The sequence below is a fragment of the Hyla sarda genome, chromosome 3 (genome assembly GCF_029499605.1).
Source record: "Hyla sarda isolate aHylSar1 chromosome 3, aHylSar1.hap1, whole genome shotgun sequence".
In the NCBI taxonomy this organism is placed as follows: domain Eukaryota; kingdom Metazoa; phylum Chordata; class Amphibia; order Anura; family Hylidae; genus Hyla; species Hyla sarda.
This window is the reverse complement of record NC_079191.1, coordinates 184,375,858-184,388,626: the sequence shown is the minus strand read 5'-3', so window position 1 is coordinate 184,388,626 and position 12,769 is coordinate 184,375,858. Positions and strand designations below refer to the sequence as shown.

The window sequence follows — 12,769 nt, the reverse complement described above, 5'->3', positions numbered from 1 at the left end:
CTTTTTACCTTGTTTTTTTTCCACTTTGGTTTGCGTGGACATGCACCAAATTTATCATTTGGTGCAAGTTGTTAGTTATTTTGGCGCAAATGCACAGAACTTACCGCCACAGAGGACGCGTATTTTACCTTATAGAGCAGCCATTTCGGAGTCCCTCCTGCAGTATTTCAGCAAGCGACATGAGTTATTTTCTTTTGTGGGGTTTATAGTCACCATGTGAAATGAATTTTATTTTCAACTTGAGTAGTTTTTTTTTTTGGTTACTTTAGTGCAGTGGTCTTCAACCTGCGGACCTCCAGATGTTGCAAAACTACAATTCCCAGCATGCCCGGACAGCCGTTGGCTGTCCGGGCATGCTGGGAGTTGTAGTTTTGAAACATCTGGAGGTCCACAGGTTGGAGACCACTGCTTTAGTGCTTACCTTTCCTGAACCTGTGTGGCCATGTCCAATGCTGGCTCAACGGAGGGTGAAGGTTCCTCAGAGACAACTATGTCGCAGGATAGTATTGCGCAGCCCCGGAGGCGTCGCTGCTTTCACAAAAAAAATGTTTCATGTATTTTGACTCCTACATTGCTAAGTGTGTTTTCCATGTGCAAAATTTCTTGGCGGTGATTTGCGCCCAAAAAAAACCCCATTAAGGCGCAAAATTGCGCCAAAGATCGATCGGCGCAAATGATGAATTACTGGCTAAAGTTAAAATCACACACAGGACCGTGTGATTGTGAGAAAGTTGTAAAAATGACAGTGGAGAAGATGCGCCAAACCTCGGCGCAAAAAGACACTGTGCCAAAGTATTGCGCCAAAGTTACGTGATAAAAAAAACACATAACTCCTTTGATAAATACCCCCCAATGTTATCACCATCAGCATTGTGAAGCGCATTGTTCCACCGGTAAAAGGAGCATAGCTTTCCGAACCAGCAATTATTTATTGTTGAGGAGATTAACATTAGAACTTACACCTTCTCTCTCTGGAGACAACTAAATATGATGCTATAAATAGGGCAATTTGCTGTGTGATTCATTAGCCCTAATGTTTCATTATTGTGGAAGGATTCAGCAGTTTTTCATAGTGCAATGATTGTGTCTGTGTTTTATGCTTCACAAAACCTTTGTTGCTAAGGTTAATAATCTGAAGAAAAAGTAGTCAATAACTTTGTAGTCATGAAAAAAAAAAAAAGCAACAATAATGCTCATTTTATAGAGCGCGGCTTAAATGAAGTGTAACACACTGTACTTTCATTTAAACAAAACTAATGACTACATTAATTATTTGTAAAGTGGAGCACCAGCGCTTTTATAGGGAAGGGAAAACAGAGGGTTGCCTTTTGCTTTTCGCTTTGATTCCGCCTTTCGAGATTGTTAATTAGAAGGAAAAAAAATAGTGATATTTATAAGACTACATTTAGTTTCTTAAAATAATATCTGTCCTTATAATGATTACAGTGTTCCCTCAACTTACAATGGCCTCAACATACAATAGTTTCAACATACAGTGGTCTTTTCTGGACCATTGTAACTTGAAACCAGACTCAACATACAATGCTACGGACAGTCCAGATCTGTGAAATGTGTCACAACTGGAAGAACTGACCAATCAGAATGGGCATTTTACTGGTAAATCATCTGTATTACTGAAGTGCATGCACTGACTGGCTGTCTGGTAGCACCCCCTACAGTACAGGGAGGAACTACAAGTTCTGTACTACTCCTTACCTGTGTCAGGGTTAGCTGCTCCTTTGGACACCAAGTAAGGGCGGCTCCATTTGGGACACTGTGTGTACTGTATAGGACCCTGAAGACGCTCCTGTCCTCTACATAAACCATTGTTTCCCAACCAGGGTGACTCCAGCTGTTGCAAAACTACAGCTCCCAGCATAGTTGTAGTTTTGCAATAGCTGGAGGCACCCTGGTTGGGAAACACTGACATAGACAGTGATTTACAGCTCCCAGCAGATCTTTCTTACTTGTATATGTAAGGATTTGCTTTATCTCTATTAATTATCTGCTTATTTTTCTTTAATCCTCACTTTTTCCTTTTTTTCGGATGACATTTTGGGGCTTCAGAACCAATTACCAGGTATCCATAGAGTTCTGGTCTCAACATACAATGGTTTCAACATACAATGGTTGTCCTGGAACCGATTAATATTGTAACTTGAGGGACTACTGTAATGATTTAACTTATAATGATTATTGCAGAATCAGACATAACCAGTATCCTATGAGTGGTGCATATCTGCCATTGTCAGTGCTTGCCGCTTTTTAGCACTGTGCTGTTATCTGTGGCTATTTTTTATCTGCACAATAGCATGTCACAGTCGGGAACTATCCACAACAAGCATAGTTACCTGTCACATAGCCATGGGCCTGATTCTAGTTAGGTTATCTCTCTTAAGACTGGTGACTTAAAGGGGTACTCCACTTCTAGACATCTCATAAAATGTCTAGGGGTGAAGTACCCATTTAACTAATGTCTTCTTACTCACTGTATTGACTATATATATATATATATATATATATATATATATATATATATATATATATATATATATCATTCAAGAGCTGCAACTGTGACTTGCTTTTAAACAGAAGGTAATATACTGTCCCTCTAATGCCACCTATGGGTAGCGACTATGTAAGTCAATGCATATGTAAATTTTAAATGCAGATTGTATCTACTTGGACAAATATCTGTCATTTAGAACAACTTTTTACCTGATCCCAGGTATGTCAAAAGATAAGATTCCACAGGGTCTCAGACCTAAGTCCTACTGTGATCCTGATTTTGAAGCTGGTGATGTTCAGAGCCAGATGGCAAATCTGACTTTTTACACGCCATCGACTCATGAAGTGAAAAGGTCAGATTTGATTGACAAGGAGAGTAAGGCATGTGGCACATACTTCACTTGCTTAAATCTCAGGACTGAGACCCCATGTGATCTCATTTTGATATGTATGGGCAACATGTGAAAAGTTGCTTAAAATGACAGTGATGCTTAAAAAAAAAAAAAAAAAATACCAAAAAAAAGCTTGAAACATAAATCATCCAAATTAGAGTCACAAATTGTTAGATAAGGATGCACTGAAATTCTTGTCTGAGTAGTGTAGAGGTTGGCTGGATGGCAAGCAATACTTTCCAAGGTAGTTTCTACTACAGGGTAGTTGCTAGTTAGGGTAAAAACTGTTCTTCCTTATGGATAGTTTTTTGGGATTCTTTTTTCCACATGAAGCCTAGCTTGTAATCATCCCAACACCTACTCTCTACAAAAAAAGTGAAGCTAAGAAAAAAAACCTGGACAGAGACACATTTTGGGGAAGGGGTCTTGCACTGCTGAAAAAAGACTTTGCCCCTGTTTTTCTAAAGAATAAAAAAAAAAAAAATGACATGTTGAGCTGTGTGGCAAGGTATGGAGTTCCTGACATGCATTTAACAGTACCTACCAAGATCAAACTTTCATGGATTAGTGTCAGAAATGATAATTATAATAATCAACAGTTTTTTTTACTTTCAAAACTGTTCCCCTATTGTAGACAAAATTAAGCTTAAACACTGGGTCACAGCCACTGTTGTATACCAAGTATGGGGATAAATGCTGCTCTCCACCTTCCCTTTTATGATTAAATGAACCTTGAAACACAAAGAGGACAGAGCCTATGGGAATATTGGGCTATAAAAGTAATGAGTAGTTGGAGACTTAAAGGGGTACTCTGGTGGAAAACAATTTATTTTAAATCAACTCACTCCAGAAAGTTAAAAAGGTTTGTAAGTTACTTCTATTAAAAAATCTTAATTCTTCTCATCTGCTGTATACTAAAGAGGAAGATTAATTGTTTTTTTCTGTCTGACCACAGTGCTCTCTTCTGGCACCTCTGTTCATGTCAGGAACTGTCCAGAATAGGAACAAATCCCCATAGCAAACCTTGGAGGGGGCCGGGTGTGACATCATGAGTGGGCGGGGCTATGATGACACGAGCTCCCGATGCCGGCTTTAGCTTTCGAAACAGTTTGTTCAAAATGCTGAGCAGTGGAGTAACCCTTTAAGGCAACTTATCTGGCTTCTGTACTTTTCAAGCACGGTATTTACTCTACTTGGTATACATGAACCCTATTGTCTATTAATATGTAGCCTTTTTATTTCAGCACCCTGTGGATATAATATATCATCAGAAAATGGGACCATTTATTCACCAGGATTTCCAGATGAATATCCCAATTCAAAGGACTGTTCTTGGCTCATTTGTGTCCTACAGGGTCATGGGGTTTATATTAACTTTACTTTGCTTCAGACTGAACCAGTGAATGATTACATTGCAGTATGGTATGTGACCCATTGTAAATAAATTGCTTTTAAATTGATTATTTTTTCCTTGACTCTGCAACTATGTAATGGATGTTGGACTTCAACTTGACATTTTTAAGAAGTAAAGTAATAACACATAAGGTCAGAACATGAATTCGGAAAACAAATCAATTTTTATAGATACATGCATAGCACAAATTAAAGAAGTAATCAGTCATCAACATTTTACTTCTCTGGAAACTCACATCTTATTAGAAATTCTCTCAGAAAGATGGTTAATACAGTATGAAATGCCTCACAGTTAGTATGGGAACTGCATTTCTCATGTCACCATATTGATTGCTCTGGGAAGAGTTAGCGGCATTTTACGGATGACTAAAATGAGCAGAATTGTGAAATAACACATATAACATTTAAACATATGGTACTCAAAGATTGAGGCAATGCACGATCATAATTCTTCATGAATTATGTTATAGAAGATGTTAAGTGCTGTCAAACTATGACTACCAGAAAGTTCATGTAGGATATACAGTATGCTGTATCATTTAAGGTACTATAACATTTAATTTGACGGTTCAGTTTTGATACATGTTGAAGAAACCAGAAAAACAGTGTGCTGACTTACAGTATATCAATCTAGTTAAAATAGTTTTTAGTTTGCATGTAAATAAACTTTTTGTGGGAGAATTTTGAGTAGAGATGCTCAAAAATATTGCAACTTTATAAAAAGTAGCATATAATAAATGTGTCTAAGGCTGGTTTCACATATGTCCAGCATCTGGCATAGGTGAACTCAGCCTAGATCTCAACGCAACTGATGACACAACTGATGACAACTTGTCATCAGTTGTATGGCACCCAACTGATGACAAGGTCCAGTGCCCTCCTATACGGCTTATATTTTTGCGCCTCTTACTAAAATCAGCAAACCAAAAATGGGCAGAGCTTTACTAGTTTTCTGCCTACCAAAAGTAGCAGTAGCAGTAGTACCAAAAGCCACCCAGTAAGTGAATCTCCCAGTATGTTTCTTAACCCCTTAACGACAATGGACTTAAATGTACGTCATGGAGACGTGGTACTTAGCGCACCGTGACGTACATTTATGCGCCGCCATGATCGCGAGCACCGGAGCGGTGCTCGCGTCATGCCCGGCAGGTCCCGGTTGCTATGAGCAGCCAAGGACCTGCCGGTAATGGCGGACATCTGTGATCGCACGGATGGCTGCCATTGACTGCGCAGATGCCGTGATCAATACACATCACGGCATCTGCGGCAGTGTGGTACTTTGAATGGATGATCGGATCACCCGCAGCGCTGCCGTGCGGATCCGATCATCCAGCATCGCAGCTGGAGGTCCACTCACCTGGCTCCGGCTGTCTCCCGGGATCTTCTGCTCTGGTCTGAGCAGTGCTGTGTCCTATACATAGCACTGAACAGTATTAGCAATCAACTGATTGCAATGAATAGTCTCCTATGGGGATATAAAAAGTGTTAAAAAAAAAGTTAAAAACATGTAAAATAAAAAAGTAAAAAAAGTGAAAAATTGCCTCCCCCAATAAAAAAGTTAAACGTCAATTTTTCCCATTTTACCCCCAAAAAGCGTTAAAAAAATAATGAATACACATATTTGGTATCGCTGCATACGTAAATGTCTGAACTATTAAAATATATTGTTAACTATCCCGTACGGTGAACGGCGTAAATGTAAAAAAATAAAAAAAAGTCCAAAATTGCTGCTTTTTTGTAACATTTTTATTCCAAAAAAATAATAAAAATTAATAAAAAGTAAAACCTAAGCAAAAGTGGTACTGATAAAAACTACAGATCATGGCGCAAAAAATTAGCCCTCATATCGTCCTATATACGGAAAAATTAGAACGTTATAGGTAGTCAAAATAGGGCAATATCAAACATACTAATTTTGTTCAAATTGTTTGAGATTTTTTTTTAAGCGGTACAATTACAGAAAAGCATATAATCATGGGTATCAATCTAATCGTATTGACCCACTGAATAAAGAAAACATGTAATTTTTACCGGAAAGTGTACAGCGTGAAAACAAAACCTTCCAAAATTTGCTAAATTGCGGTTTTCTTTTCAATTTTCCCACATAAACAATATTTGTTTGGTTGCGCCGTACATTTTATGGTAAAATAAGTGATATAATTACAAAGTACAATTGGTGATGCAAAAAACAAGCCCTCATATGGGTCTGTGGATGGAAATATAAGAGAGTTGTGATTTTTAGAAGGCAAGAAGGAAAAAAACGAAAATGCAAAAATAAAATTGGTCTGGTCCTTAAGGCCAAAATGGGCCTGGTCCTTAAGGGGTTAATGAAAATATCTCCACCAAATGCCTTCACCAAAAATTTCTACCAAAGTATATCAAACAGTTGCAATTTGTCCAATGAGTAAGCTTCACATAAAAACAAAAGCTGAGCGCAACACAAAAAGTCCTGGGGTCTTCAAGATATCCAACAAATTAGGCTCGGTTGTAAAAATCCAGCCAATAATCCATTACATATTTTAAAACATACATTCAGTAAACTATGCGAAGCAAATACCTCAATTCTCACAAGCACTGCTACAATGTCATTTTCTTAAAGCTAAAATAAATACTTGTAAATGAAGAACATAACTGAATGACATAATCATCATAACCAAACACAGTAAATCCTTCACAGCTACCAAACAACTGCGGCATTTACTGTATTTTATAGTTCTGTTCCTCTTAGTTAAATAGGATAAGAAATAATATTCAGCTAGCTATACCATTTCCTTAGTGCACATTGTAGTTATTAAAGAATTTAATTTAGAAACACTGATATGATCTCATGTAAAGTAAAATACTGGTCTTTCATTTTGACATTCACTACTAAACTTATCGAGTAGACTTAGGTGGTCAAAAAAGGCATCTGAAAACGCAAAGAAAGGCCACAAGTTAAATGATTTTCAGTAACCCCTTGCTAATCTCTGATGTACTTGAACACACATCACAAAAGAATGAGGATTCCTTAAAATTCAGACATTGCCGCCTACGAAGACAACATAAAAGGAATTTTTGATGCTGTCAAAGGTCTCCAGGATGATAACATGGAACTTTTTTATATTCCAATTCAGTAACAGTTGACAACTGAAGAGAATGGTGCCTGAAGAATGCAGTTACAATATACAATGTACTGTATTATGCTCATTCTTCACAGGCGGCCAGCATCTTGGGAAGTTCATAACAATAACAATAAAATTCAATTATTGTGATAAATACAGCACTCTCTAATAGCGTGGGTGCTAGGTTAGGGTTCCAAGCCGTCCATAATACAATTTAGAAAACAACGTAGCACACCACTTGCGTTGAAAAAAGAGGTTCTTTATATTCAAGCAATCCAAAGCCTCTTGCAACTGCGATCGCTTACCACTTACCTCTATCACGGTACCTGACCGTCATCTGTTCCTTAACTCCCAGTTCCTCCGCAACAATCCGGTCTGAGGAAGGTCTTAATTGACCGAAACGTCACTTTGATTATTGGATTGCTTGAATAAAAAATACCTATTTTTTCACAGCAAGTGGTGTGCTGCGTTGTTTTCTAAAATACAATAAAAAATATAAAAAATATTTTAACATTATTATGGGAGTATAACAAATGTATACAATGCTATTTATCATTTCCATATTTTTTTTTCTAACTCTTAGGGATGGAATCGACCAAAATTCCCCTCAGCTGGGGGTCTTCAGTGGAAATACAGCTCTAGAAACGGCATATAGCACATCCAATCAAGTACTCATTAAGTTTCACAGTGACTTTTCAACTGGAGGGATCTTTGTCCTGAATTTTCACGGTCAGTGTATCATATTTAGGTCCTGATGTTGCATTATTTTTAAGCCTAGACATGAAAAGATGTGATTTTTTTTTTTTTTTTTTTTAGCTTAAGCAAATGCTGCAGTGTACAGAATTAACCCCTTAAGGACACAGGGCATACCTGCATGCCCATGGGAATTCCAGTCCCCATCATGCGCCGGGCGGGGACCGGACCGGGATGCCTGCTGAAATCATTCAGCAGGCACCCCGTGCAAACATCAAACATCAATTTAGATTGCCAATTTGCCACAATTCTGACCTGATCGGGTCTGGGGTGACCCGATTGCCGGAAAATAGGGATGATCAGAGCGGAGGCAGCAGTAATTGATCTTCACTGCTGCCTTCTAGGAGTTGCAAAACTACAACTCCCAGCATGCCCAGACAGCCAAAGGCTGTCCGGGCATGCTGGGAGTTGTAGTTTTGCAACATCTGGAAGGCCACAGTTTGGAGACCACTATGCAGTGGTGTCCAAACTGTAGCCCTTCCACGTGTTGCAAAACTACACAGTGGTCTCCAAACTGTTCTCCTCCAGTTGTTGCATAACTACAACTCCCAACATGTCCTTCGGCTGTCTGGGCATGCTATGAGTTGTAGTTTTGAAACAGCTGGAGGCACAATAGTTGGGAAACACTGAGTTAAGTGTTGTGCAACCATTGTGCCTCCAGCTGTTGCATAACTACAACCCCCAGCATGCATGGACAGCCAAAGGGCATGCTGGGAGTTGTAGCTTTGCAACAGCTGGAGGTTTGCCCCATCCCCATGTGAATGTACAGGGAACATTCACACAGGCGGAGGCTTACAGCGAGACTCTCGCTACAAGTTTGAGATGCAGAAAATTTTCAGCTGCAGCTCAAACTCCCAGTGGCGAACTCGCTGTAAACCTCCGCCCGTGTGAAATAACCCTAAAAAAAACCACACTACACTAACACAAAATAAAAAGTAAAACACTACATATACACATACCCCTACACAGTTACCCCCCTCCCCAAATAAAAATAAAACATGTCTTGTACGACACTGTTTCCAAAACGGAGCCTCCAGCTGTTGTAAAAGAACTCCCGGTATTGCCAGACAGCCATTGACTGTCCAGGCATGCTGGGAGTTTTGCAACAGCTGGATTCTCCCTGTTTGTGAAACACTGGGTAGGGTATTGTAACATAATTTCAATGGAAATACCCCATATGTGGACATAAAATGCTCTGCAGACGCACAACAAGGCTCAGAAGTGAGAGTGCCATGTACATTTGAGGTGATTTGACCAGGGGTGGCTGATCGTTACAGCAAATCTGACATAAATGTAAAAAAACAACAGACACATGTGACCCCATTTTGGAAATACGTATCAACTTTCCAATACAATCAGACCACAGGTGTGCACATACTGTGTGGCTTTCCTATATCTTTCTCAGGGCTCCATATCCTGAGTGCAATAGACCATAAAATATAGAAACAGACATACAACTGGGAATTGCACTTAAAAAGTTCTTTATCTCAATATTCATCCATGTACAAACTTGCAATGAGATATACAGAACATAATCCCCCAGTGCTCAATGAACTGCTCAGAGATCAATCCACTCGGTGTCTTCAGAACTCTCCATCCCAGACTCGCTGCTTGTTGGACGGTACGTTCCTAGCCATGTGGATGCTAATTCTGAGGGGGTGTAGAAAGGCTCGCTTGCATGCGAGCTGCTGGACGTTTCAGGAGTCTCCTCCCTTTCTCAACATAGTTCCTGTGAACCCACCACCACATACTTATACAGGTACGTTTTCTCGCGATAATTCATTTCTATATACAAAATAATATAAAATTATTAAAACCAGGGTTCTAATCAGACAGTATTCATAAGAACACATTAAAATTACCGCTTTCATTAATCCCCTTTGGTGCCAAAGAATCGAGACAATGTATCCAAAAAACTTCTCTTTGATTTAATCTCTTCTTACCTGTTCACTTTATTTAGAACCCTCTATCTCCTCCAGTATTAACCATTTTAATTCACTTATCTGATGCCCATTCTCTACAAAATGTCTAGCCAGACTTGTCTCTCCGTATTTCTCTCTATTGCCATAATCTCCGGATACAGTATCTCCATTCTCCATTTTCTTTTTAAACAACCTGATGGAACTTGTATGCACATTAGTCTAATTTTCATTGCACGAACCATCTGTCCCACGTATGTCATTCCACATGGACATTTTAACATATAAATAACCGGTTTAGAATCACATGTATGAATACCTTTTAATTTGATTTTATTCCCACGTGAAGGATGTACTACATTATCACCCCTGATTATGCTGTTACAATTTTGGCGTGACCTACATGGGAACGTCCCTACTTTCTGTGTTCTTAAAAATGATTGTCTAGTCTCCTTTTTCTCTGTTATATCTGCCCTAATCAAATGATTAGCTATGGATCTATTTTTTCGATATATAAATCTCGGTTTTTGTCTGAACATACTTCCATATTTTTCATTTGCTTTAAGTAAATTCCAATACTTGTTCACCACCCTTCTTATCAATTTAGAGTGACCGTCATATGTCGATATATATGTGAAGCTTCTATCTTTATTCTTTTTCTTAGTCCTATTTTTCTTTCTCAATTCTTCCCTAGGAATTTGATCTACTTCTTCTGCTGTCTTAATTAATTCATTCTTTTTCTTCATAACCTCTTTGGGCAAACTTCCTAATTAGCATCTCTTTATTTTTAATATATTCCTCTTCCGTACTACAAATTCTTTTAACCCATATCATTTGACCTTTTGGTATTCCTCTGAATACCTGTGGGGCATGGCCACTGTTTTATGTAGTAAATTATTACGGTCACTCTTCTTGGAAAAGAGGGTGGTCTCAAATCTGTTTCCTCCATACTGTACCTCTACATCCAAATAATGAACGAGGTTTGGGCTATATTCACATGTGAACTCTATTAACGGGTGACAATTATTTAGAAACTGTATATTTATCATTAACTCCTCAGGGGTCCCTGTCCAGATGACAAAACAATCATCCACATACCTTAACCATTTCTTCACGTGAACTGATAATGGGTGTGCTGGAATGAATTGTTCTTCAAACTTACTCATAAAAATATTAGCAAAACTTGGTGCGACAGGGGACCCCATCGAAGTCCCCTGTTGCTGCAAAAAGAAATATTGTCCAAATCTAAAATAATTTTTATACAAAATCAATTCCAGCAGATCCATTATGAACTGTATCTGAGTGTTACTCAGAGTAACATCCTTAATTAGTTCTTCTTTTATACTCAATATTCCCTCATCTGTGGAAATATTGGTATACAAGCTTTTGATGTATAGAGTACAAAGTAAAATATCTCCCTCCATTTTTACATCATTTATATGATCCAAGAATTAATTCATGTCTTGTAGACAGTTCAGCAATTTCTTGACGATCTTCTGGAGATAAGTATCAACATATACCGCTAGAGGGTATGAGACTGAGTCGACCCCCCTTCCCCTTCTGTTTTCGCAAATACAGAAGGGGAACACGGGGATTATCATTAATGAGTAATTCATTGAATAATTCATTGAGTGAGGATGCTACTCTGAGTAACACTCAGATACAGTTCATAATGGATCTGCTGGAATTGATTTTGTATAAGAATTATCTTAGATTTGGACAAGATTTCTTTTTGCAGCGACAGGGGACTTCGATGGGGTCCCCTGTCGCACCAAGTTTTGCTAATAATTCTATGAGTAAGTTTGAAGAAAAGTTAATTCCAGCACACCCATTATCAGTTCACGTGAAGAAATGGTTAAGGTATGTGGATGATTGTTTTGTCATCTGGACAGGGACCCCTGAGGAGTTAATGATATATATACAGTTTCTAAATAATTGTCACCCGTTAATAGAGTTGACATGTGAATATAGCCCAAACCTCGTTCATTATTTGGATGTAGAGGTACGGTATGGAGGAAACAGATTTGAGACCACCCTTTTTTCCAAGAAGAGTGACCATAATAATTTACTACATAAAAACAGTGGCCATGCCCCACAGGTATTCAGAGGAATACCAAAAGGTCAAATGATACGGGCTAAAAGAATTTGTAGTACGGAAGAGGAATATGTTAAAAATAAAGAGATGCTAATTAGGAAGTTTGCCCAAAGAGGTTATGAAGAAAAAGAATTAATTAAGACAGCAGAAGAAGTAGATCAAATTCCTAGGGAAGAATTGAGAAAGAAAAATAGGATGAAGAAAAAAGAATAAAGATAGAAGCTTCACATATATATATATCGACATATGACGGTCACTCTAAATTGATAAGAAGGTTGGAAACAAGTATTGGAATTTACTTAAAGCAGATGAAAAATATGGAAGTATGTTCAGACAAAAGCCGAGATTTATATATAGAAAAAATAGATCCATAGCTAATCATTTGATTAGGGCAGATATAACAGAGAAAAAGGAGACTAGACAATCATTTTTAAGAACACAGAAAGTAGGGACGTTCCCATGTAGGTCATGCCAAAATTGTAACAGCATAATCAGGGGTGATACTGTAGTACATCCTTCACGTGGGAATAAAATCAAATTAAAAGGTTTTCATACATGTGATTCTAAACAGGTTATTTATTTGTTAAA

The 12,769-nt window shown here is 38.2% G+C and overlaps 1 protein-coding gene across 3 annotated transcripts in view; it reads left to right on the top strand.

The window, feature by feature from the left end:
• Window positions 1-12,769, top strand: part of CSMD1 (CUB and Sushi multiple domains 1) — a 1,887,231-nt gene that overhangs the window by 1,652,379 nt on the left and 222,083 nt on the right. For all 3 annotated transcript variants that reach the window (XM_056565713.1, XM_056565712.1, XM_056565715.1), the window contains exons 43-44: window positions 4,145-4,322; window positions 7,998-8,143. In XM_056565713.1, coding sequence (XP_056421688.1) covers window positions 4,145-4,322; window positions 7,998-8,143 — 324 coding nt within the window. The remainder of the gene's footprint in view (window positions 1-4,144; window positions 4,323-7,997; window positions 8,144-12,769) is intronic.